The 27,114-nt window shown below is 41.7% G+C and overlaps 1 protein-coding gene across 2 annotated transcripts in view; it reads right to left on the bottom strand.

Moving 5' to 3' along the window:
* Ror (tyrosine-protein kinase transmembrane receptor Ror) overlaps positions 1-27,114 on the bottom strand; it is a 322,401-nt gene that overhangs the window by 33,572 nt on the left and 261,715 nt on the right. For both annotated transcript variants that reach the window (XM_076438182.1, XM_076438183.1), the window contains exons 3-4: positions 17,226-17,436; positions 16,901-17,060 (exon numbers count right to left, since the gene is read on the bottom strand). In XM_076438182.1, the coding sequence (XP_076294297.1) occupies positions 16,901-17,060; positions 17,226-17,436 (371 nt within the window). The remainder of the gene's footprint in view (positions 1-16,900; positions 17,061-17,225; positions 17,437-27,114) is intronic.

The following is a 27,114-nucleotide window of genomic DNA, read 5'->3' as shown; positions in this document are numbered from 1 at the left end:
CGTCGGCCCGAAATCGCGATCCTATCCACTGCGCCAACGATTTTTACGGATGAAAAAGCGCTTCTCCGAATACAAAATTTTGTAGACTGCCGGTCAAATGAAATTTCATGGTTTTTTTAACATTTTCGATCGGCCGGGATACGGACGGATCCGATACGCCGATTTTCAGCGCTAACGAGGGTGATAGACGTTATTGACTGCGTCATCCACGATCATTTTTTTGCTATTGATTCTTATTCTACGAAAAGTACAGTGTACAGTAGGTACGAATGAGGCTAGCGAAGATGATAGACATTTTGGTCGCTTATTTATTGTTCAGCGTCGTCCACGATCATTTTTTCTATTAATTTATTTCGCTATTGGTTCTTATTCTACGAAAGTACAGTGTACAGTAGGTACGAATGAGGCTAGCGAAGATGATAGACATTTTGGTCGCTTATTTATTGTTCAGTGTCGTCCACGATCATTTTTTGCTATTAATATATCTTGCTATTGGTTCTTATTCTACGAAAGTACAGTGTACAGTAGGTACGAATGAGGCTAGCGAAGATGATAGACATTTTGGTCGCTTATATTTATTGTTCAGCGTCGTACACGATCATTTTTTCTATTAATTTATTTTGGTTCTTATTCTACGAAAGTACAGCGTACAGTAAGTACGAATGAGGCTAACGAAGATGATAGACATTTTTTCGCTTTTCAGCGTCGCCCACGATAATTTGTTTACTATTCAGGTATTAAAAATATTAAATGGTTCTTATTCTGCGGAAAGTACAGTGTACAGTAGAGACGAGAGTGCGAGTGCCAATTGGCAACAAAGAGTACAATTCCGCTCGGCCGTTTTTACAGAGATAGGGGTAAGTTACGGCGCCACGTCGAAGCAGGTACCTAGCGGAGAGGCTCGGCTGATCTCGAGCTATTATCATCAGCGGCGTGTCTCGCCTCCACGGCCAGTGCTAACGATCCCACGCAAACAAAAGAAACCAGTGAGAGAGAGAGAGGGAGAGAGAAAGAGGCAGAGAAGCGAGAAGAGATCGAGGAGATTCGGAGCCGCGAGCCAGTTAGAGCCGAAACGAAATCGACCAGGTGATCGCCGCTCGGTGTTGACTTCCTCGGCACGAAACGCACGGGAGAAGACCAATAGGGGCAAGAAACCACGTGGAAAAACCTGGAGGTAGACGTAGAAACGGGACGATCATCTGTTTCTATGATCCATTTCTCATTTTCTCGAAAATGAAGGTCTGTAAAGAAAGGACACTCTTTTGTCTACTGTCTTTGAATTTCAACGTCAATTCGTTTCACTTGGTTTAACGGATCTGGATCGATCCGAGGATGTAGACTACGCCTATGGTAGTCAAGGCAAAAAATAGTGAGATGAATTGACCTTGAAATTGAAGGACCCTTTTGCGGCAACTTTTTCTTAGATCTTCATCGATCTAAAAAATAATGAAATGGATCGACGTTGAAATTGAACATCAATCAGAATTCAAGATCTGCATTGATTTGAAGATGCAGACTACGCCAATGGCAGCCAGGACCAAACATTTCTTCGCACCACCCTGTGGAATCCGACGTACCGTTTCTGTGCGAGAAATACATATCAGGAAATCGCGGACACCGATCGCGTTTGACTTTGCACGTGAAACCACCGATAAGGAAGATCGGAGCACGGAACCCAACCGCAGGAAAAGGACGAATGTCCTGTGCCACGACCTTCTAATGAACAGGCCCGATGGCGACGGGAATTATATCGGTAGCCCGTGTTACCAGGGAATCGTGTAGGCTGGCGAGAGAAAAAAAAAAGATCGAATGTTGGAAACGAGGAAGGGAGAGCAACGGTGAACGATAACCGCGCGCCAGGACCTGTTTTTATTTTTCTAACGTACCCACCCCGGTTAACACGGCCGCTTTGAGGCGTTCGTGTGCGTTAATGCGGTGTGCCTCCGGCGAGGTTTTTCGAGATTTTCCCGACGCGATTGCGGCTACGCCGTTCGCCAGGATTTACTTTATATTTTCCATTTTTTGTGGCTTCTTTCCACGGTTCAGGTGTCGTTATTATCGTGTAATGATGTTTGTGGCAACTTGCGTCTGGAATCTCGGGTCCTTGATTTATTTTGGACTGAATGTCCGAGCGTAAACTGGGGATAGACAGAGTGTCGTTCTTGCCGTGGAAACAAAATAAATAGTTTTCTCATTCCGAATTTCTCCCGTATAATCCATTTGAATTAGCGTTGTTTTTGTTTCGGGGAAAAAATCAGCAACATAGCTACTGTGTAAACCAGCGGTCGTTACCGCAGATCTCCGAGCAAAGATTACGAGGAGCGAGTGGACCATTAGCGGTTTATCAGTGCAATTTATAAAGTGAAACTCGAAATTATAGATCCAATTTGATACGGTCGAACGGAGGCGACCGACCAGTCGTTTAATGGGCCAATATCGAATCGCGGGCCACGATTATTCTTTGCCAGGTACGATCACCGACAATTTATATTAATTGACCCGAAACTGTTCCGAAGTCCGCGCCATTTAAGCGCCGGTCGTACCGCAATTAATTCGGAATCCTGCGCGGAATAAAAATGTGGTTTCCTAGCGTGCTGAACCGCCATCTTGCGCGGTCGCTGTGCCGATCATTAGAATTCAATGAACTCCTGTGATCCTTTCCCGATTAAAAATAAAAGTGTGAAGACAGTATTTACAAATAATTTTTAACAAGGTGGAAAAGATTTCAATTGGTCGGAATTACAGGTTATTTTGTGTGTATAGGTATTCTGAAAAATTCAAATTAATTTAACCCTCATCCGAACCTCATTTCACGAACTGAAATTCAAATTGATGAATTAACATTTACATCTTAAGTTTTGCGGTTATGTGTTTCGCATTAAAAAGATAAAAGCCACGACGTTTCAGGAAAACTGTGTCAAATTTTCACGAGGGACGGATAAGGATTAAGCTATGGATCCGCTTTTGGGAAGAAACGTAAAATTGAGGGACTACATTTCCACTCCTTCCTCTACACAGTTGCAACCCTCGTAATTTTCGAGTTGTCATAGCTGTCAGAACTCCGCGAAAACTTTATGGTAAATTGCACAGTAAGGCGCACGCGTGACCGAAAAAGAAGTAGACGCGAGATACAACCCCTTTCGAGGGCAGGGAAGTTTCGTTCTCAAAGTGAGCGTCATTCTCGATCGAATTGAGGGGGGGTGGCCGGTGACTGGCTCCACACAATATCGGTTAACAAGCCGTCGAAAACTGTCAGGGCTCGTTCGCGAGTCCCGTGCAACTTCCCCGGAAACTTGTCCCCGTCCCGTTGGCGATTTAAGGACGACCGCAGAACTCTTTTCAATCGGCCGAGTTCGACGGGCACTCGTGAAAGCACTTGGTTTCAACCGCACAGCCACTCGACCTGACAACGAGTGTGAAATTACACTCCCCGACGGCGTCTCCAGGCTGATGCCTAAACACTCTGGCCACCGCAAGACCCTCCGTACCCGTCGTAATTAGCGCCCGAGGAGTCCGAAAACGAGAAAGACAGTGTACAGGAATAATTAATATCGGAATAGGAAAAAATAAATTGCACAGGGTGGTCCACCTAAATGTGGCCACCTAAATATCTCCTTCATTTGTGATGAGTAGACTGCGGATCTCTATGCACTTATGACTTCAACAAATTTTCGAAAAATGCTGGAGAATAAAATTTCACAAAATTTAGTACGATTTTAATTTATTTTATTTATTTAGATCTACACAAAGACGACTACCGCTGTAAATAACATTTTACATGATTCCATTTTCTTAAAATTTGCCTACAAAAATTGATAAAAATTGCATAAACATTCGCAGTCTGGTGATGAGTCATCACTGATGACTAGACGTCTGAAAATTTCCAAAAAAGGGTGGAATATAAAATTCGAAGGTGTTTAGCACAATTTTTATTTTTTTCCACATCACGATTATGATGTTTTTAATGATCAAATTGGTTATTTATAAATCATTGATCTATCCAGAGACGGGAGACAGTTGCATTTTTACCCGAGGAACATACGAGAGTTACAAAATATCAATGATTCAATTTTCGGACAGAAGTGAAACTTTTTTATGGACGCCACTACCGTTGTTATTTTCTATTTTCCCAGCGCTTCTATCTGTTTCGTTTTGATTCAAACAATACTCACGTACGTGTAAACTAAACATTCTTTTTCCCTTTGTTCCCCGAACAACTGCAATAAATGATTTTACGTGCGCTAGGGCTAAAACATTTGATTGCAACGCGCCGTCGGGAACTTTATCCGCGAAACTTTATGTGGGAACGGAGTAATTAATTTTGTGCAAAAAATTGTTCGCTAGCGATAAAAATTCTAACATGTTTTAATTAAGCCGTGGGTATTTTAATTAAGGGTCGCGGTAAGGACAGGAAATGATACGGATATAGATCATACAAAATTCAAGATAGCTCCTGATAATTGTTAAAGATACAATCAAATATTGTTTTCTATGAAATCATCAACGTCTTTGTGACATTGTTCTGATTAAAGTGAGGCCAAACACGATACAATTCGGATCATATTTACAAGATTAATGCGTATAATTGAAATAGATCTACAAAACGTATTTTTTATATTTCCAATATGGGCTTACATAAAGAAGCTGTAAAACGCAACTTTCAGTGTTTCGTGTACAATTCCGACCAGTTGCAATTTTTGAAAAAATTTCTTTTTGCATCAGGCAATAAATAAATTGCTCGAACTTCTAAAAAAAAGTTTTCAATATAATAATTTCCAATCTAGGCTCAAATAAACAAGTTGTAAAACGCAACTTTCAGTATTTCGTGTACAATCCCGACCAGTTGCAATTTTCGAAAAAATTTCTTTTTGCATCATGTAGTCAATTAATTGCTCGAACTTCTCAAAAAAGTTTCCAGTATAATAATTTCCAATATAGGCTCAGATAAACAAGTTGTAAAACGCAACTTTCAGTATTTCGTGTATAATCCCGACCAGAGTTGCAATTTTCGAAAAAATTTCTTTTTGCATCATGTAGTAAATTAATTGTTCGAACTTCTCGAAAAAGTTTTTTCAGAGCGCGTCCGAATATTAATGGAGTCACAGTAACTGGCCAGACCAGTATTAAAACACGCGCCGCATGGCGCGCGCGCGCGATTGCGGTCCCGGCTAATTAAGATAAGGTGGAATATTATTAAGATTTAAGTTACATTCGAAATTTCATTCGCCGCGTGTCCCGTGGCCATGGATACACTCCCGCCGCGTTCCCCTCTGATGTTCGGAGGTTTTACCAGCGCGGTTATCCGAAATTATCCTTGCTACCACGTCGGCCCTGGGGGCGTGTTGTGTGTTTCGAGTGCATTAAACACACAGACCCTGCACCTGCTGCAGGCCCCTTTGGATGGCTTCGCGGTGTGCAAGCTATACAGGTCGGTTCAAGAGTTACCGCCGATGATGCTAACTTTTACGAATCGCAAAAGGGAGTCGGATGAATGTGAGTGATTACGTTATCAGAGCCCTCGGGCTGTCTGCGTGCAGCTGGTCTGATGAGGAATTCAGTTTACAGCGAAGTATGCTGTTACGCAGTTGTGGTACTGGGTGATTGCTTTGTGATGGTCTTTGTGGATCTTCGTTTTTAACAGTGAACCTACCACTGCCGGTCAAATCACCGATTTTATATTTTTCATCTCACGATTATTGAAATTATGAAGTTGCTTACATGGAAATTGATTCGATCAATTTCTTTATCCAACCACAGTTAATTTTAAACATATCTTCTAAACAAGCTATTTTTTAAAAGTCAGTTTAGACTAAAAGATTCGTCATTCAAAGACGCACAAATTGAATTTTGAAATTTTTGTCTAAGCCTAATAGTTTCGGAGATATTCAGTAAAATGGATTTTTCACCCCAAATTTGAGGGCTATTTTCACCCTCTCGACAATGAATGTCGACAACTATAAAAAAATACGTGTTAAATATATTTTTCAATTCTATATCATACGAAAATTTCATTAAAATCGGCGTGTTACGGTTGTAAGTTTAACACGCTCTTGAATGATCTCAAGATTGATTTCGATCTTAGACCCAAAATCACAGCGACACGCACACACACACGCATTCACGACCACCGTACCGCGCTCGACTCTGTCTTATGTCATTCATCGAAACCATTCTCAATATCTGTCACTCGGTCCAAACACTCTTTATTCACACGTTACGCCCGATACACCACACTGAATAAATAGAACCTTGTCATTTTGAAAAGCTAAAACATTTTGTCTACAACACATGAGATGTGTTGAGAATAGATAACGCGGTCGATGAGCTTCGAGGTTCTGCGAAAACATTGTTGAATCATAAAAAAAATTTCACGACGATGCAGAACGGTGTTCGGTGCATCGAGATACATGATTTAGGATGGCCGCTTAAAATAGTTCCATCTCGGACGAGTTAGATAAATAAAACCTTGTCATTTTTAAATGCTGAAACATTTTGTTCATTTAAAACATTTGGTCTACAACACATGAGATGTGTTGGGAGTAGATGACGAGGTCGATGAGCTTCGAGGTTCTGCGAAAAAATTGTTGCACCATAAAAAATATTTCACGACGGTGCAGAACGGTGTTCGGTGCGTCGAGATGCATGATTTAGGATGGACGCTTAAAATAGTTCCATCTCGGACGAGTTTTCCAGGCAATATTGTGCCCGCGAAGCATTCACTCGAGAAAGAAACCCGATAAACACACCGGAAACAAGTCGCCCAGAGGATCCAAGCCAGCTAGACGACGAGAACGAGCTCCTGCTGGCCCGAGTTTGCCGATAAATTTGTTAACAAATTTCAAGCGGTATAATTAGAGACAGCTCGTCTAGCGTATCATTAAACCAAGATACCTCTCGTTAAGCACGTCCACGATGAAATTGAAGCATCCAGCTGGAGCTCGCGCACCGCTCTGCGCAGCACCGGCCAACTTTCGCATAAAGTTAAAGCCGTGCCCCAGGCGCAAAAGCGTCTTCGAGGCAGGCGTGACTGAACCGGTGATTCGAGATAAGCTCGACCTTTGCCGTGTGGTTCACTACTTACGGCTTGCTTTCGCCATACTCGACCTCCATTGTCCGTCTATTAACTCAATAATTTCGATTTTTTTCACCGGTCAACACGAAACATAAAACCATTGTTTCACCTGAAAACATCCCGCCCCAAAAATTTTTGTAATTACAGGTTTCCAAATCAATTTCACCCTTTTGCAAATCAAACTCAGCCTTTTGGAAATCAATTTCACCCCCATGAAGAATATTCACAATTAATTATTTATCTATTTCGAGGGAATCAAAAGACTCAATTCTCAATACACCTCAATAAATACATTTGTGCTTTCATTTCAAAAATTTATCACTCAGGAAATGGCTACAATGAATATACATATCTACACACAGTTTTCATACGTTACGAAGTTAATGAATTGGTAATTACTAGACTGTGGATCATTATGCAAAATAACAATGTTAATTAACAATGTTAATAATATTATATGGATGTTCTTAATAACATCATCATCGAAAAACATGACGAAACATGTGTATATCTAGAAAGGAGAGTTTCCTGCAAGAAGATGGCCGCAGCGGAAGCCGACGGTCCGGAGGTCGAAGGTCAGACGATTTCCGGCAACGATCGGCAAATCTTCGACTGCAGCCAGTTTCTAGGAGCAAGTTCGTCGTGGGGAACGTCGTCCGGCCTTGTCTTATTACCAAATATCCTTTGATTAACGCATTCAAGCGACGGCGCGGTCGCAACTTGCACTCGAAACTTCCGGGACGAAGTTTCCGAGGGGTCGAGGGCAGGGGGGTGAGTTTCCAGGTAAGCTACTTAATCGTGCCTGACTGTAAATCGTCGTGCGCTGGTTGCAGCGTAGCCGATATTTCGTAGATAGTCGTTAAGCCCGGTACCGCGGGAAATGTATTTTCCTAGCCGTGCATTGTTGCGTACCCCGCCGAACCCCATAAATTACCCGATTTTACAGGGCGTGTGCTGTTAACCGTTCTTAAGTTCGACCCGTCGATCGAAACTGTTCCAGGGCCGCGTGAATGCTCCCCAAATTGGTTCACTCGGGAGCTTGATTAATCGGGCAAAATAGATAGCGGCTCTTCCCCCGCGAAATTCTCCCCCGCCACTTTCTTCTGTCCACCTCCAAAATACTTCACAATCGATCTTAACCCCTTGCCTTATTTCAACGAGTCAGATTCGTAATGAAGATTTGAACAAAGTCTGACACATATGAACGATACGCATTTCTTTTTCGATGAAATCGATTCGTTTGTAACCAATATTTAAGAACTAAAATAAATGTAGCCATACAAAAACTATAAAGACGTTTTAATCGCTGTGACTGTAAATAAAGTGTCGCATAACTTCTTAGACTAGACACGTTCCACTTTTACTCGAAATGTTTCGACGTGAAACCACCATTAAATCCTGAGATATAATTTTAAAATTTTTTCAGAAGGATGAGTAAAAAAAGGAATTTTCGGAGAAGAGTAAATTCAAGATTTTTCCTTGAATTAAACAGAAATATGAATCCAGATTTTCCTCGTGAAATTAACACGTGCAAGCCAAAGTGCAGCAGCGAATTACTATAATGCTTTCCACTGGAAGAAATGTTTGTGATTTTTTAAATAATTTCATACCAAATATATGTTCGTTGCGCATCGCCGACGACGTCTCGGGGTCGTCCATTTTCTAAAATTACAAAAGCTGTCGGCGCACGGTATCTTGAAGGCGAGCTCTCACCGGGACCGACGTGTATGCGCAACTCATTGTATCATTGTACGCGATTCGATATCGCGAACCGAAACTTCCCGAGAACCCTGCTCTTTCTCCCTCCTTCTCTCTCTCTCTCTCTTTCGCTTGCTCCATCCACCACTAAATAACCCTACGAAATCACGTCGGAATCGGGTGTGGAGGCTTTTCACCAAGGTCCGCCACATCCTCTTACGTTGCAGCTGCTGCAACGATAGAATCTTGGCCTCTCTCCGTGAATACGTTCCCCGCTTATCTATATATGATTACACGTCTATGTAGTTTGAAACTCGGCTTCCTTCTCGCCGTTTCTCTGCCCTTCGCCGACGCGAGTTTCTCCCGGTACAAGTCCCTCCGTTTCTCCTTTATCAAACCTCTTTCCACAGACGACGCCTCCAATCCTTTCCCCACCCTTTAAGGATTCCCGATTAATTGGATTTTTAATTAATTTTTGTTGCGGCTCCTCCGACTCGTCCTCGAACATCCCTCAACGAATATCATAAAAACCCACCTACTTCATTCGGCGTGAAGAAATTCTGTCGTTGACGACGAAAAGTGAAAATATGAACTATGAGAAACAGTTATATTCATTATTATATAGACAGAAATATAAGACAGTGCAAGATTTAAAAAATTTGAGAATATTGTAATGTCGTTTTTAAAGTCTAAAAATCATTAAGGAATGAAATCAATTTTTGTTTTAGTCCTGCTTGCCACAATTAATGTGGAACAATTTTATAATCTAATTTTTATTTTGAGTAATATTATATTTGTTGGTAAATATTTTCTAAAATTATTTTTCAACGAAGTTTTCACCCAAATATCCAATGTATTTATTTCTGCATCGATTTTATTATGCAAATCAGTTCCACGCCTTATGATTTGCTCCACAAGCAGTTTGTTAATCTTATTATTAATGTTTTTTCAGGAGACGAAATTATATATTCGATGGGGGCGCGCGCGATTGCTGTAAAGATTGAATATTCATGACCGCGAAACAACATTTCCCTTCGATTTATTCGAACCGGATTTTATATAATCCTTATTTATTAAACTCTGTTTAAAAGGTGTGCAGTGAAAAAACTATTCCACATTAGCCGAGACTCTATTTTGATCGATAAAGTGTCTTGTTCTTATTTCAACCCCTTTCCTACGATTTCATATTCTCCTCGCATTTCTGGAAATACGGCTCCGGGGAAGAAATGGCTTTTCACGGTAATACAAGTAGCACGCGTATTTCAAAAAAGTTATTTCATTTTCGCATTTCGCTCTTCTCTCCGGCGCGCCTCGGAGAGCCCAGAGGTTCGAGATTTTAATGTTCACCTGCCGGCACGGAAGGTTATTACTAGACTGCGGATTTTATGCATTTATGAGAAATCCGAGTGGAAGGAATTTGAAACAGTAGCGTGTGTAATTCTCAATTTTTCTAAATCATTCCTTAAATTTAGTGTTTCAAGCATGAATGTGTCAGTCGCACTGGAAAATATCTATTTTGCATCCAATTAGTTATTTCATTGAAGAAAAATTTAAAGACAGAAGAAAATTTCTTGCAGACAATTTTCTATTTTGCAGAAAGATCCTCGGTCTGGTTATTGGAAGCGAAACAGACGGTTTCCGCGTTTCCTTCAAAAAAAGACAAAAAACGAGAAGCGTCGAAGATTCTTATTTCGAGAACTGAACTCCGTCGGGGAAATCGACAGGTGAATAATTGAAAAAGTTCGCTTGTCACCGCGAATGCATTAACGTCACACACGCGAGCGTCGGTTGCGGCAGGAATGCCTTTCCGGTCGCGTTGCCTGCTGTTGTCCTTACTCAATGGCTGCTCGAGTTATGGACAAGTTGATGCACATGAAACTCGGAGACCGGGAGGGGAGGGGGAAGAGATTTTAATAGAGAGAAATTCAAATAGACTGGGATTGCAGCCGACGCAACTGAGGAAATCAATACGGAGGAAATGAAGCCGAGGTTGCTATGCTGTTTTCTGCCAGAATTTGTTTCTCCTTGTGTGCCTTTCGTGCTTGACAACTGCACCGAGCCTAGATAGATACAGTAGTGGACAAAAGTTTAAGGACGCTCTAAAAAAGACGACAACTATTTTAATATCTATAATACCTACTTTAAAATAATAGATAACTATTAGGTTGTCCCAAAAGTTTCTTCCGGAATGTGATCCTTTAATATTGCTAAATAAATATTAGGTTGTCCCAAAAGTTGGTTTCTGATGCATGCACATAATGCAAATTCATATTAGGAAGTACTAAAACATTAACGTAAAGATTATCGTATTGTTTGTATTTATTTAGCGACATTAAAGGAACACATTCCAGAAGAAATTTTTGGGACAACCTAATATTTTAAAATAATAGATCGACAAAACGTATTATTTAAATTTTCAATATAGGCCCACACAAAAAAGTCGAAAATGCAACTTTTACTATTTTTTCAACAATTCCGATCAATTTTACCAATTAGACCACCATTTTAAATCGTTCCTATCCATTTTTGTTATAAATGTCTCTAATATATAATATATAATGTCTCTAAGGGTTAATCTGACGGTCGTCGATGTTGTTAATTGTATACGATTATTATTCTGGGGATATTTATACGTAGGAGCAAAATAAAAATTGATTTCATCCCTTAACGACTTTGTTACACTGAAAATATCAATATTCGTAATTTTCTCCAATCACTTACTCTCTGATCTTTCACTCAGCCAATTTCTGCATAAATAAATAAATGTAGAATGGTAGTACTGAAAATATTTTTTTCAAATATACTAGCTTTGACCCGAAACGACACTTAACCGGTCCTCTGGCCGAGTAATTATCTCGTCGTTCGAATTTAAACGAGGAACCAAACACTTGCCGGAGAAAAAAGAGATTTTCTTTTGCTCATCTCTGACAAAGGTTTTCCCGACTACAAGAGCAGCCACTCCCGTCTTCATCTTCTTTTTTAGCAGTAATAGAGATGGGGACACGGTGACGATGGAAAATTGGGGAAGGTAAATGGCCGCCCTAAAAGGACGTCTGGCCTCGCACCTTCCTAATTCACTTATTCGTGTTGCCTCCGGGTTTTTAACGAACAGGCTGAACACTCAGTTACCCTAAACCCCTGTCCGACGACGGCGACGGCGACGGTCTCTCCTGGATTTCTCACGTGTTTACTGAACCTGTCAGACGAGATCTACGGTAGAATTTGCGTTCCACGTGCGATTCCAGCACACGGAAACTTTAAAATAAAACTTTTCTACCGTTTGCGACGTCAGCGAAAAACGAGTAGAAATTCTAGAGAGATCATGAATTTGTAATCTTTCGCGAAGTTAACACTGAACCTACCGAGCCTTAAACGTAACTGGTACATGTTCCCTTATAATAATTGAGAGATTGATTTTATTTAAACTTTGTGCGGCTCCGATTGTAATATGTGCTTCACTAAAGATGTCTATACAATAATTTCTTATAAAATTATTTTTATTATATCAATAATCGCAAAGTAAAAAATCTGGAACCGATCATTTTGACCGGTGATCGTAGGTTTACTGTTAAGACTAGATTTTTCTGAACTTTTTTCAGGAAGTAAAAATGAATTTTGAAGTGAAAATAAGGTCGTCCAGCTGCAAAATATACAAGTACATAACATCAGATGATTGCATAAGTTCGTGCCCGATTTGAAAATAAATTCATTGGTTAAATTTTAAAGAATACTGTAATAACTGTAGAATGGTGACTATACAGGCTGTCTCAGCTGAAGGAAGCTTTATTTTTAATGGCACAAAAAATATTTATGGCATAATTTAAATGGTATCGAAGGAGGAATCTCAAAGAAGAACAATTTCTTTTGTCCGGTTATGTTTTCATAGTTTTTTCAAGGTCATCGTTACTTTTTTATTGGGAAAACTTATCTTTTTTTATTCCATCTTATAGCAGTTGAAAAAATACATTTGAATATGCTTAAATCATTAACAAGATGTAATAAGAAAAAATAAGTTTTCCCGATAAAAGATAACGATGCTCTTGAAAAAAACTATGAAAAAATAACCGGACAAAAGAAATTGTTCTTCTATGATATTCCTCCTTCGATACCATTTAAATTATGCCATAAATATCTTTTTTGTGCCATTAAAAATACAGGAGATATTTAGGTGGCCTCCTTCAGCTGAGACACTCTCTATACAAATTTTTTATTACACTCCGCCGTGCAGTTCAGTTTGCGACATCATTGAAAATCGCGCACGAATTTATGCAATCATCTAACATTACGTGGGTGGCTCGAGTGTGTTCAACATCATGAATATTAGACAAAATTTTTGCATGATAACACCGGCTCGTAAAATTTTCGAACTGATCGGATATTCACGGGAAGGTGGGTGGAGGGTGGTGGTCGATGAATATTCAAGAAACTGTCGATAATTTTTCATACAATTCCGCGTGAAAGCATCCTAACTGGCCCCTCCGATTATTTACAGCGGTGGTTTATCTGCGGCGAAATGGTAAACGTTCGTGGAACAGGAACGTCAGCCGTATGATTAAAAGCGGACAGCGGTGGTCGAAAAAGAGGTGGTAAACAACCCTTGGACCGGGCCAATAATTAAAATGATATTCCTGAATTTGATACGTCACGTGTCCCGGCTGATTCGATTAATTCGCGATTATATTCATCGGCCACGGTCGGCAGGCCGGCCCCCGGTATCGATTCGTCACGGATCCTCTCGGTCGACTGCCCCTTATTTCACACCGTCATAACTGAATTTTAATTAATACCGGAATTATTAATCTGCCTAGCCGGCCGGCAACTTTGATCCGGCTATTTTGCAGGAATAATTGAAAAAGTTTCGGCCCGAGGTCTGTTTAAGCGAGCCGTGGACAATTTTCGGACGACCCTCCTCGGCCTCGAGTTACCGGCGACGACACCCTTTGAGAATGTGTGCGTGCAAAACCCCTAAACCGGGGTGTTAAAATATTATTCGCTCACTGTTAGACCGCTCCCGATTAAGATTAATCTTTATTCTGGGTGTATCGACCTGTCCGAGCTGGTCTAAGCCCTGTTTTAATATTCTGCCGCCCTACTCGCAGTCGATAAAAACTTTCTGTCATCTTCTGATTTTTATTTTAGTATTACCGACGGCCCGAAATATTATTCCCTCTCCAGAATTACGGATTTGGGGTCTAACGAGGGTCTAAGAGGATGAACCCTTATATTAACCCCTTGCCGTAACATTTTACGTTCCTCAGGGTGAAAACTCATCAATTCACTATTCTTACATACTGTAAAATAATTAATCTCTTTCCGTTTGTGTTGCGAGATGCACTTCTTTAATGTGTGACGCTATAACGAAACATATTGGTGGGACGTATGTGGGTTAAAACGTCTTTATCCCCGAGAAGTAGAAGAGAAAAGAAAATTCATAGTTTTTCTATGGCTACATTTAATTTAATGCTTACATATTGATCACAAGCGAATCAAATTTGACTTCATCTAAAACGAAACGCTTAATATTCATACTTGTTAGACTTTGTTCAAATCTTCATCGCGAGTATGACTCGATAAAATACGGCCAGGGGTTGATAACGAAAATTTTCTACGTTATTCAATGAAACAACCCTAAATCAATCAGAGCGTCAAAGATGGCACATCGGTCCCTTTCAAGGTGGTGTAAGCATGGGGATCCTGAAGAACGGGCCACTGTCAAACATTCCCCGATCCGGGTTGTCTTTTCCCATTGAACCCTTCGCGTCCGGAATTATTTCGTTCCACGCGACGTACACGTTGGAAGGGTCATCCTGGCCCCCGGAAAGCAACAGCTCGCCATAAAAGCCCGGGCAGAGGCTCGACGTGCCCGGTTCTCGCCGTAAACTCGTTCCGATCGTGTACCAGCGGCAAACAGTTTCGACACGGCTTATTAGGCTTGCCCTGAATAATTGAGCACCGTGTTAATTAACTCGACTTCTAACCCCTCGAATTAAACACCGGGGAGAACGTGCGACGTCGCTCTCGCGCGCCCCCGTGAGAACCGGCCGATTAAACTCGCGACCGAAACCACCACCCCCTGTCGTCCTCCTCCGCTTCTTTTCCTTCTCCCTGCAACTCCCTCACGCCCTCATGCTGATTTCATTACGCCCCTCCACTCGTGTTTCCTAGAATTTATTGGGGTGATAATTGTTTTGCGACGATCCCCGTCGGTTTTCCGCCCGCTAAAGTCCGGGACGCGGCAATTTTAGGGGTTGTTTTTGAGGGAGCGGACGGCGAGGCGGGGGAACAGCGCTGGGAACGCTGTCTGCCTTCGAAAAACGTTTAAGAAAGTACTCTCGTATTCCTTTGGAATTTTTCGAAAAATTGTACGATCACATAATGCTCACGAATAGAAAAATTTATTGGTTGTACGCACTCGTTCCTCGCTTTCCATGCTCGAACTAAATTGACGAGAAAACGCGTCCCGATCTCTGACAAGTATCCGCGATGACGAAGAAAAGCTTTCCGTGATCTCCAATGGAGACGAACGAAATATAGGAAGCTTTCGAGGGGGATCGTAAAACTGTCAATTCGACTCATCGAAATTCCCCTTTGACGTCTGCTCGCCGGGAACGTGAGGGGAAATTGATTCCCTCGAGTGGCGAGATTCGACTTGGAAAAAAATATACATCGGGAATTCTGACGACGTGCCCGCGATCCCGTAACGATCGGAAATGTGAAATCAATGTGTTGCCGGAGCCCTTCCACCGTTAATTACCGTTGCAGTACTTCGTGCATTTATATAACTCAAACAAGATTAAAATGGAGTCAACAGAACAACTAAATTTCCTGGATCCGCTCGAGTTGCCAATCTTTTGCTCGCCGGGAGCGAAAAAACAAACGGAGTACAAATAGAACTGGTGGAAAGTTGGCGCGCATATTTTACCGAAAGCTCGCGGAAAGTGGACTTAAGAAGGCGAAGGGAAATTATAACTTTTTCGTCAAAAATTCCGGTAAAAAACTGATCCCCTGAGAGGAGCTCTTTCTCTTCGCAGCGAGAGGGTGGTATGGAAAAAAAAATGTCGAATCTTCGGACGCGTATTAAGGGTACGTGTCAGGGCTAATTCAACGCTCATCTACGATGAGGCCACGTCGTCCCTCATAAGTCGGTATTCAGCTGGAAAGTTTTCCCCGTGTCTCGAAGCGGAATTTCGTGCGCGAAACTTTCCCAAAAAGCTCTTGTGCCCGGGAGCGATGAAACAAAACTGACAGCGTTCCTCTGACGAAGTTACCGGGCGACACCCCTAACAAATTCTAATCTAATCGAGGCCGATGCGCGAAGAAAACGCCCAGACTCGCCACCCAACCCCCAGAGGAAACCCACCCCCTTATCCGCGGACCGTTGCGTTGGCCGGCTCTCCACTTTCAACCCTCCGCGACGAGGAACTTTAATATTAGCACTCTGCAAGTCAAACTCTCTCCACCCGGCGGAAGATTCGAACTTCTTTCCCGTTTCAACACCCCCGCCCGCCATTTTGAGTGACAGGGGGAGCACTGTCGCCAATTTGCCGCCAAAACCTCCACGAAACAGCGAATAAAGAATTTACGGTTCGACTGCGAATTTGATATAATATGTATATGTATTTATCACACGAACAAAACCGCAGGACGGCAACGAGATGATGAAGGTTAACAAAGTTCCCTCACTTTCTTTAAGTAGATTTCTTTACTTAATCATCGCTGACGATGTTTTCGCGAATACAAATTTCTCAAGAGTCCCGGTACACGGGAAGTGGATTAACTGGAATTTTTCTTCGCCTCTTCAGAGTTCCGTCGGATTTCTCGTGAAATAAGAACGTTAAATGAGTTTGGTAATCTTTAATCAAGTGCCCGGGGTACATTTACTCGTTATTAATGATAATATATTCCTTTGAGGGAAATTCATATTCCGCGCGTGAGAGAGTTGGAATTCAAATTAAGTGTAGCGCGATTTAAAAATTGAAATTGATGCGTTCGGCGAGAAATTTTAAACAGTCGATAGAACATTCTTTTTCGACAATCGAAATATATTTTATTTCAGAACTGGGGGAGAACTTGAAGATCTAAAAATATCCGATTTCGGAATAGAAAAATTGCAAAATTGTCTTTACTCACGGTGTCTGCTTTTAGAGGAGTCGACCCGGAGCGTTCCCTCGCTTTGTATTTGATCTTTGCCATTTGTGACTCGGCAAGTGTAAAACCCAACGTCAGAGACGTCTAGATTGATGATCTTCAGCCGACTGCCGGCGATGTTCTTTGCAGCATGCTCGTGTGCCTGAACATTAGAAATGCCAGGCTGAAATAGTTCGACTTGTGAAACAAATTATTCGAGACTGAGAATGCGGACGTGGACGTTAGAAAAAGATCTTTTCTGGATGATAAATGTTGGCAAATCTGAGTAATTTTTGTAAAGATACTTATCATAAATCTGGTGGCGTACCTGCGCGTGGATTTTTTTAATAGTTATTTTCGGTCGTCTCTCCTCGAGAGGTGCTTCGTTCTTCAGCCATCTGATCCTGGTTGGCGGTGGATCGCCGACCACCTCGCATCTCATGTTAGCCACCGCTCCAGCATCCCTTGTAATATTCGTTAGGGTTCGTATGAATTTCAATGTGCCGCTCTTGGACCCGGATGTTGCCTCCACGTCAGTCCTGCAAATGAAAAATAGAAAATGAAAAATACTAGTAGAAATATATCGAAGTTTCTCAATGAAATATAAGATTATCTACAAAAGGTTAACAGATATATTCAGTAAATGCGTTGATAATAAATAATAAAATATAGTGAACGCTACAGTAATCCCCAAATGTAAAATATTAAAATGTTATTTTCCAGTGGAAAATGTAAGAATGCACTGGAAGTATGCTAACCTAACCTAGTGGAAGCAAGGATACGCGTTCCCCGAACACCCGTTAGAGGATCCTCATTGAAATGTATGAGCAACATGTTGTCGCGAGAAATTGACCAAAGAACGTTCAGGACGAGGGTTCAATTTTTTATTGCTTGTCAGTTTACATGCTCCGTTTAGCATGATTACAGGCGCAGGAGCGTACCACGTATGAAAATTCAACGGTTATTATACCTGTATCGATATTTTTACAGCGTGCGAGCAATTCGCCTTGGAAAAAATGCGTTACACGACGCCCCGGAATTTGTAACGATCCATATTACATGCTTATAGCTCTCGAGAATATCCACTAATTATATGTTATTCTACTTGTTTATTTAACGAATAACAGCCACGATTCTGATCTATAAAACCGAGAGCAATTTTTACGATATACGTAATTAAAACTTAAATATAAATTCCGAAGTGAGTTTCACAATCTATTTATCGTTATTATTATTAACCACGCCAAAGGAGACTTAAGGTAAATTTGCTAGAGCGACGGATATAATAGAATCGAATTATTGGTCGAATTAATTCTATAGACGTTATGACCGATTGATTTTGCGGTTAATATAGTGGGCGCATAACAATGTCAGTGTTTGCTATAAACTATCATGGTCCAGCGATGCCCCGGAGGCCTTGCGTTCCCTGCCACACATAAGATCGATAACCGGAGTAATTCCATCCAGGCTCTCTCGCTGCTAACAATGTAACTTTAAAATGGGGATCATTAAAGGAGCTGGCTCTTATCAGGGCCAGCCAGTGAAAGTTTCAGCTGATTGACAAAGGAATTTTGATTAAGCCAATGACGCGGGGACATTGAGACGAGGATTCTCCAACGAGAGAACTTCGAATGCTCCTTCATCGATCAAGTGTCCCTTTGATCTTTTTAATCCAATATTTTTGGAAGCTAAGGTTTTATTACTTATCCTGTCCTCTTGATCGATGGACGCGTGATTGAAGTGTTCCGATATTAAAATACTCGAGTAGACTCGGTCGACAATGTGTGTACAAAAATAAGATTGCTTAAATTCGGAAAGTAGTCGTTTTCTGAATTGTTGTAAAATTGAAGAATGATTGTGTGTTGCCTTATGAAAATTTTTAAAAAAGACTAGACTATAAAGTTCGATAGAATTTTGTACAATTTTTATTTGTTTTAGATCTACAAAGGCTGTTCCCATTAAAAATAAGATTTTATTTGATTTCACTTTCTTCCATTAATTCTACAAAGTGCGTTACATGTTATAGGAATAATAATTAGAGAGTGTCCCTACTCTACCTCCCCCTTCTCCGACGCTACCGGACGTCACGTGACTGGCAGAGAGGGGGCAACGTTTTCCCCTGAATTCGTTTCCCCTCCCCTAATCTGACCGAGAGCTTAACGCTGCTCGCCCAAAATGGCCCGGTGCTTGATAAATTTCCGAAATATGTAGGACCGAATAATTCGCTGGAAAGTTTAGATTCGCGACACCATTTATCGTTTGAGCTGTTCAATTTCTGGGCGCGAACGTGTCGCCGTGCCGTGCGGCATCGCGAATCGCGACATAAATCACGCGAAGTGAATTAACGTTTTCCACGGTGTGGCGCGAAGGCTCGCGAGACAGGGGAAAAGAGTGAAATCTTGGGCAGTCCATTTCCAGAAAACACTCCGGGTAAATAGCGCGACCCCAGCTATCGTATATCAACTCCCTTGATAAGAGGGAAAGTCCACGCGGCACGCATTATTTTGCCGCGAGTTTGCGACAACGGAGGGCGAGAAGAATAGGGTGTGCGGCTCCATTAACATATTCATACTTAATATTCTAGTCGCAACCAGTCCAACGGCGACGTCCGCCCTCGTCCGATTTATATTGGCCGAATATACACGATTACTCCCTAGCCCTCCACAGTGCGAACCGGAAGTCGCAATTGACTGCAGCTTCCACGAGCAGTTTCCTGTCGATTCGTCGCCGGCTACCTTCTCCTACTTCTTCTTCTTCTTCTTCGACCGCTCCGTAAGTATCGCTCCCCTCGAAAATAAATTCGCCGGGCCTCGCCGATTCTTCAAAATCGAAATTTAATTTCGTTTTCTCAAGGGAGAATGAAAACCAATTTTTTAGCATTTAGAATAAATTTTATGACATTTTGTTTTATCACCTCTTGCGATTTTTTGGGCAACTTAAATCTGCTTTTTATTAGCAAAACATTGAGTTGTATGACTTTTTACGAGTTTATTCGAAATGACATTTACACCGCATAAAAAACGTTGAAAAAAGCGGCAAAATGGTAATCAAAATTGTTACATTCTCTCCTTAACCAGCACGCAACTCTTTCATTCGTGCACTGCATTTCCTACCCTTGCGGTAATAAAAAAGCAAATGTGATCTTATTTTTCAAAATAAGGATAAGCAATAACTGAATAAGTAATGCCGTTTCTACACAAAAGACGGAATCACTTTCCGAACGACCCAATAATACGCACAGCTATTTCATATTCCTTAATTTTCTGAAAAAATCCAAAATATAGCGAAAATGCGCACAGCCGCATCTTCGCAACGATTTCGGTAAAAACCGTCCGTAAACAATTCGCAGAATTTCTTCGGCGTCGTTTGAGACAATGGCCGCTATCAGGCTGCGCTGTAATTTCGCGAACCCTCGTTCAAGACACTCGGTATATTAAACTTCTTCATTGACACGGCGACGAGGTGAATCGCGACAATGAGCGACGATTATGCAAAGAGCTTTTGAAGCACGCATGTCAGACACAGAGCTAGCGTTGCGTCGTCCCACGGCTTTTCGAAAGGGAAACGTCCTCTTTCTCTCTCTCTCCGTCGCAGACGAGGAAAAGCCGGGTTTGGAACGGGTTGCGATTGTTGTCCCGCGATTAATTAAACTCCCCGGTACCCGGTGGAAATTCGTTCGTTTGCTTCTTTGTTCGCGACGCGGCCATTCAGCCGGGTCAATTTGGACAACAACGGCTCTCGGCCAATAACCGCACCCGGTTTCTTTCATGTTTTATAACGACCGCGTGAAAATTCCTCGAGTGTTGAAACCAGAGAGAGAGAGAGAGAGAGAGAGAGAGAGAGAGAGGGGAGAGGTTTGCGGGGGTGGTTCGCAGAGGAATAAAAAACCGTCGTATCCACGCGGAAATGGTTAATTGAATTTCGTCAAGTCCCAGCGACCTCCCACGGACTTTCCGGACAATTTGAAATTCAATCGAACACCGAATTCGATCGAATTAAACTTTCGTCCGGGGATCCCCGTCGTTTCGTGTTTCATTGTGCGGTTCGATGGAAGCTTCATCAAACTGTAGCCGCCCCGTCTCCGAGAAAAAAGCGCCGGTTTTGTTTTCGGGCATCGAGCTTTTGGATCGAATTTCCGCGTCTGTTTCCTTTCCGAGGTTCCATTTCCATCGAGAATTTGAAACGTTTTGACTGTTATCTTTTTTGTTGCGCGCCGCCCTCTCCGCCCACCCTCTGCGTTTTCCACCCTTCTACTCCGTCGGTAAAGCAGAAACGGAAGAATTGGAAAATTGTACTCGACGAGGGATTCGGGATCTTTTTGCGAAACGATTTTCTACGCCGATTGGCAGAATAGCCGAGCAATGGAAAAAATATTTCGTCGTAATAAAACGTTTGATTGATTAAACAACGCAGAAGCGTGAAACGGAAGCATGAAGTATTTAACGCTGGCACTACTTCCGCGTAATTAAATATTGAAACCGAATTGTTTCATCAATGTTTCAAATACCATCGGAAACGCGTCGTTTCGAACTGACTAGTTTTTTTTTTTTAGATTGGATAGAACAACTATTTCTAGCGAGACCGGCATCCGATAAAACCTTGGAAAAATGATTTTTACAAGTAATCCTCCGACACGTGCGGATTGCCGTTTCGCATTGTGATTCGCAATTTTTTTTTTTCAATCGACCGTCCTCCCGTCTCGGTCGATTTTATGCGCCGCCATTAAAGGATTATCGAATTACCGGGGACAAAAAAGTTACGCTCGGAAAGTTTCGCAAAATTGAAATCACCGGTGCATGCGTTAACGATGTCCCGGCGGTTTTCAACGTCAAACGACACGAACAAAATTAACAGCGTCCACAAAATCCGCGGCGGATAGGGTAGGGGGAACGAACGGGGCCGCGAGCGGGGATAGAGAGTTCGAAGGAAAAGAGGGCTGAAAAAAGGGGCTCGTGTTTCCTCTGTGTTTACCATGCAAAGTTACTCCATGCATTTTGAGAAGCCATTCGACCGACGCGCGGGAGAAATAACGGAGCATGAGCGCGCGCCAAACCTCGAGTACTATTTTTATTTTTAAGATTATCGTCATCCACGTTCTTCCGAACGATTCGCGTTTTCACCCTTTCGCTAGAATGCATTTAAAACGAGGCTCTCGCTCGCTGCTGCAACGTTCCCTTGTCGCCGATATTCTCTGCGTGGAACGCTGAACACGTACAGTCGCCGACAAAAATATCCAAACGGTAAACAATTGGCAGTACTTGATTTTTTAATGATTGGACTGTGGGTTTGAAATCAGCAGGCGACTGATTATATGTATATTCTTCAATCCGCCTAAAATAAAAATCCGCTGTATAATTGGACTGCAGAATTTATGCATTTATGAGAAGAACGGATACGTACAATTTCAAGCAGTGGACATGTTAAAAATATTTAAGGACATCAATGTATTAGTTTCAGCAAAACAGGATAATTAAAAGAAGAATACAATTTTTATTTGGCTCTTGTGTCCTGCAATCAATGCGAACATTTGTTATTCTGCATAAAGACCCGCAGTCTATTCGTGATGTACAGTCTGTAATTTTTACAAGTATTACAGCCGTGGAAAAAATAATACAGGGAAGGGGTGCAATTATTTCAGCACTTTCACCGAAACATTTTCCTAGGGTCGCATAAAATCCGCAGTGTACTTATCTCGGCAGCGACTTGCCCCAAACCGGAAACAACCCTCGCGCCAAGAGCCAATCATCGAGTTTACCGAGGCGAACGTTTGTCTGTGTGTGCAACTCAACACGAATATGAGCGCGGGCGCAGTCGTGTATCAGCTTGTGTTTACACGACAGTACGTGATTGCACGTGGACGCAGGGAGTAACCAACCCCCGCTGGTTATTGAATATAAATCAAGCTGTGATCAGTAAGTCACCGGCAAGTTCTGTTGCATCTGTGGCCCGCAGCGTTGACCGTTCTTGACGTACCGCCTGCCTTCAATTGTTAATGATAGTACGTACTATGCTATCGCCGGCACAGGCGCCTCTATGTTCATTACCGAGTACCGTTTCTGCGGAATATGCCTGAGACGCGTTGTTTGAACGCTGGAATATCCGATGGAACCGATGAGATGCAATGGTGTGCGTAGACATCGATGACCCGCCGGGCCACCGTGACCGTAAAATGCCTCGGACATCGATCATTCTTGATTCCACGCCAATATTTGGGCACGTTGTAATTAATCTGCGCGTTTTATGCATTTATGGAAATGTTGAAGTGGCTGAAATATATCGGATGAACTTGAGGATGCTATCGTTTAATTCTTCTACAATTTTTAGAAAGAAAAGTAAACTTCTGCTCAAGTCTTTCTACTGGAAATTGCTTAGAGAAATTCTAATTCTGCGTAAAAATAGACAGTTCAATTATTGCTAGATTTTATGAATTGATGGAAATGTTAAAGTGGTCGCGGAATATCAGAAAAATTTAAGGATTCTATCGAAAAACAATGAATTTTTAGATCTTTCTGTTTCGATACGTTGTCGATGTAAATACACGTGATTTTCTTTTTCATGTCTTTTGATATTAAATTTCTCCGGTAACGTGTACCGCTGTATAGGTTACTGAAAAATGCATCGGAAGACGTTCTCCTGTAATATGTTTCCACTAGTCCTCTCCTATCCGAAACACTCTGTCGAACTGATCAAAACAAACGATCCTCGGCTGCACCTGCGACCATCTATTCATAACTCAAAGCGATAGGGTAGGATTAAACTGAGACATCTCTTCGAGGAAAACCAGGTTTCTCCATATTTATTAGACGATCGTAAACATTTTAAATATTGATCGTTGGAGGCCTCCCATTCTTATTCAATTTTCTTACGGTGCTTGTGTATCCCCCTCAAAAATGTTTTCGGCTTACTGAACGTTCATAAATTGCTTTCCTCATCTCCCGGGGAAAATCGGTGCCCACGTTTACGGTGTATGTATCTCTTAGCTAAAAATGCCCCGAAAGTTGCGCGCGCGCGTGTTCTCGCGAAAACTGTAAGATATGAAGTCCGTAAAATGAACGGCCGTCGACAGCGGAGCTTTTTCAATTTAAGTTTCATAATTTCGAAGCGGGCGCGCCGATATCCTACGGTATGTCCCATAAGAATCGCGTAAAAAAACACAATATATGGTTGAAAAAGCAGTTTGGTTTTTTAGCGAGAGGAAACGCGCCGAAAGTTTCGCGCGCGCAGGAGAACGGAGATCGTAAATATCGTTTATTAAACGACGGGAACCAGTTAAAATTTCACCGCGCTTTAAAACGGTTGCGCAACCGGTGAAAATTATGTAACGGCCAGGATCAATTTCCCGGATTCTGTTCGCGAGCTCGTCAGACACTTTATTGGTCGAAACTTCGCGCTTTCCGGTTCACAAAAACCTGGCCGCGGAAATTTCAAACACGAGCCGCCAATATGGATGTAGATGTAGATATAGAATGCGGATCAATTACAAAATACTGGAACAAATTAAATAATGGAAAAATAAAAAGCGGTCGCAATTGTCTTTCTTAATAAATATACTAGACTCCAGAATTTTTCGCACACCCGAGACGCCAATGTACATGTAGATGTAGAATTTGGATGTAGAATGCGGATCAATTACAAAATACTGGAACAAATTAAATAATGGAAAAATAAAAAGCGGTCGCAATTGTCTTTCTTAATAAATATACTAGACTCCAGAATTTTTCGCAAACCCAGGACCCCAATGTAGATGTAGACGTGGAATATGGATCAATTACAAAATACTGGAACAAATTAAATAAAGAAAAAATAAAAAGCGGTCGCAATTGTCTTTCTCAATGAGTGGAGTCACTAGACTCCAGTGACGTTGCATTATATTTCTGACAAATCTACGATTTAGAAGATAGTTTAAAAGATCGTGGCATTTCTCGGAGTAAAAGAATTTCCGGTTCGCAAAAACCTGGTCGCAGAAAATTTCCGTATGAATTAAAAAATACTGGAACCAAATGAATGAATAAAAAGCGATCACAATTGTTTTTCGCAATGAATAAACGAAACTTTAGTGGACGTTGCATTGTTTCTCTGACAAATGTATGATTTAGAAGATAGTTTGAAAAATTGTGGAATTTTTCGCAGCCAGAGAATTTTCGCGCAACTAATGAAAATCTCCGCAGGATTTCAGCGGGCCAGAGAGTGATCGGTTCGGTGTGGAGGAGGAAAGAGGTTGGTTGTCAATCTAGTACGACGAGGATGACACAACATCCACGTACATTCGCTCCGCAAACAAACTCTATCGGCGGGGAGTCGACTTTCGCGGTGCGGCGATCGAACGCCTCTTCAATCATTTGCATGGCGACTTTAAAACGTTGCTGCTGGTGCCATGCCGGGTCCGGGTGAACAGGAGGGAACGGCGCGAGCGACAAAACCGATCCCTCAGCCGAGGTTAAACGTTGCATTATTTATAGAAACCCCGCGAACGCCTAATCCCTGTCTGAGACGGTCTTCTGAGTGCTTAAAACTGCCAGCAAAGGAAGTGACGCAACGGAACACCGTGGGCGCGTCGAATTGTTGACGATTCGTCGATCCTCTCGTCTTTGCTGATGTTTTAACACCTTTTGCTAGCCTAAGGAAGGCTGGTCTGTTAGTGTGCTTCCTCGGGTGTCGAACTTAATTATGCGTGGGTAACGGCTGACTTGCTAGAGTGTTCGCGTGATTGGGTCTGACTCGACTCGGCCGCCATTTTGCAGATTATCAATCATCCCGACGGACGTTCGAGAAAACTTATTTTGTACTGTTTACGATGTTAAATGGTCATTTTGAGTACGTTCTTCGTACTGAATTTTTAAAGTTGTCTGGATGGTGAAGATGCAGTCTGACCATTCACAACAGCCATTTTGAAAATGTGAGAAAATGTAGACTGCTGATCTGTATGTATTTATAGAAAAATTGAACAGATGAAATTCAAAATTGTTGGAATTTCTCCTCTATTCAACTCATTTAGTTTCCATTCCTTGCAATCGATGCAGACAAGTTTTATTTCGCATAAGAGATTCGCGGTCTAGTTATTACTACATGCATTTATGAAGAAATTAGTTAGGTGAAGTAAATATAAAACAGTAATATTTTGTAATGTTGGTTTTAGCGTAACAAAGTCATTAAGGGATGAAATCAATTTTTATCTTATTCCTGTTTTCCACAATCAATGCAGAATATTTTTATTATATGTTTTAACGATTATAAGAATATTTTAAAGATCCGCAAGTTTAGTTATTACATCGAGATTACTTTAAAAATTCAGTACGAAAATTTGAAGTTTGAAGATTATTGTCAATTTGAAGCATCGGAACTGTTTGGAAAAATTGTTGAGGTGCAGCATGGCGTCTCTGCGATAAATCTCGGACGAGGTCTGAAGAATATTTGGAATAATTTTCGCGGGGCGGATGGATCCGCGAAGAATTGATCTCGCACGATCCTTCGAGGGATAAAGCCCGTGTCGCAACAACGTCTACCAGCATCTCTGTCAACTCCGGCTCCGACATCCCCCTGCCGAAGGGGTTACAGGGAATCGGTCGGTGCATCAATATTAATGGAGCCACGTGGCGTTCAGGAATAATGCAACCGGCTGGGAAGTCGTCGACCCGTGTGCATGCACGATATTGTAACCATAATGCGTTACTGCGATTGGTTACGACACGTAATTTCAATCGGGTTCGGCGCATTACCACGCCATTATGCGGCGACGTAGGGCTGCCTGTAGGCTAAGCTTTAGGGGTCTGTGTTGCTTTCTTGCTCTGACGCCGGATGTGTGGTAGCTGATCTCCATCTCTGCTCTGTCCGACATCACGCATACATTACTGTTACTCCACGTATTTATACCAAAAATTTTCCTGGTCGATTGGAAACAGCACAGGTTGAACGAAAATGTATTTCATCTTTTACTAGATGTTTAAAATATCGTTTGAGCCATCATACAAATATTATTATGTTTATGCCAAAGAGTTTCCTCGTCGATTGGAAACAGCACAGGTCGAACGAAAATGTATTTCATCTTTTACTAGATGTTTAAAATATCGTTTGAGCCATCATACAAATATTATTATGTTTATGCCAAAGAGTTTCCTGGTCGATTGGAAACAGCACAGGTCGAACGAAAATGTATTTCATCTTTTACTAGATGTTTAAAATATCGTTTGAGCCATCATACAAATATTATTATGTTTATG

Source organism: Lasioglossum baleicum, chromosome 14, assembly GCF_051020765.1.
Source record: "Lasioglossum baleicum chromosome 14, iyLasBale1, whole genome shotgun sequence".
NCBI lineage: Eukaryota > Metazoa > Arthropoda > Insecta > Hymenoptera > Halictidae > Lasioglossum > Lasioglossum baleicum.
This window is presented reverse-complemented; position numbering and strand designations above follow the sequence as displayed.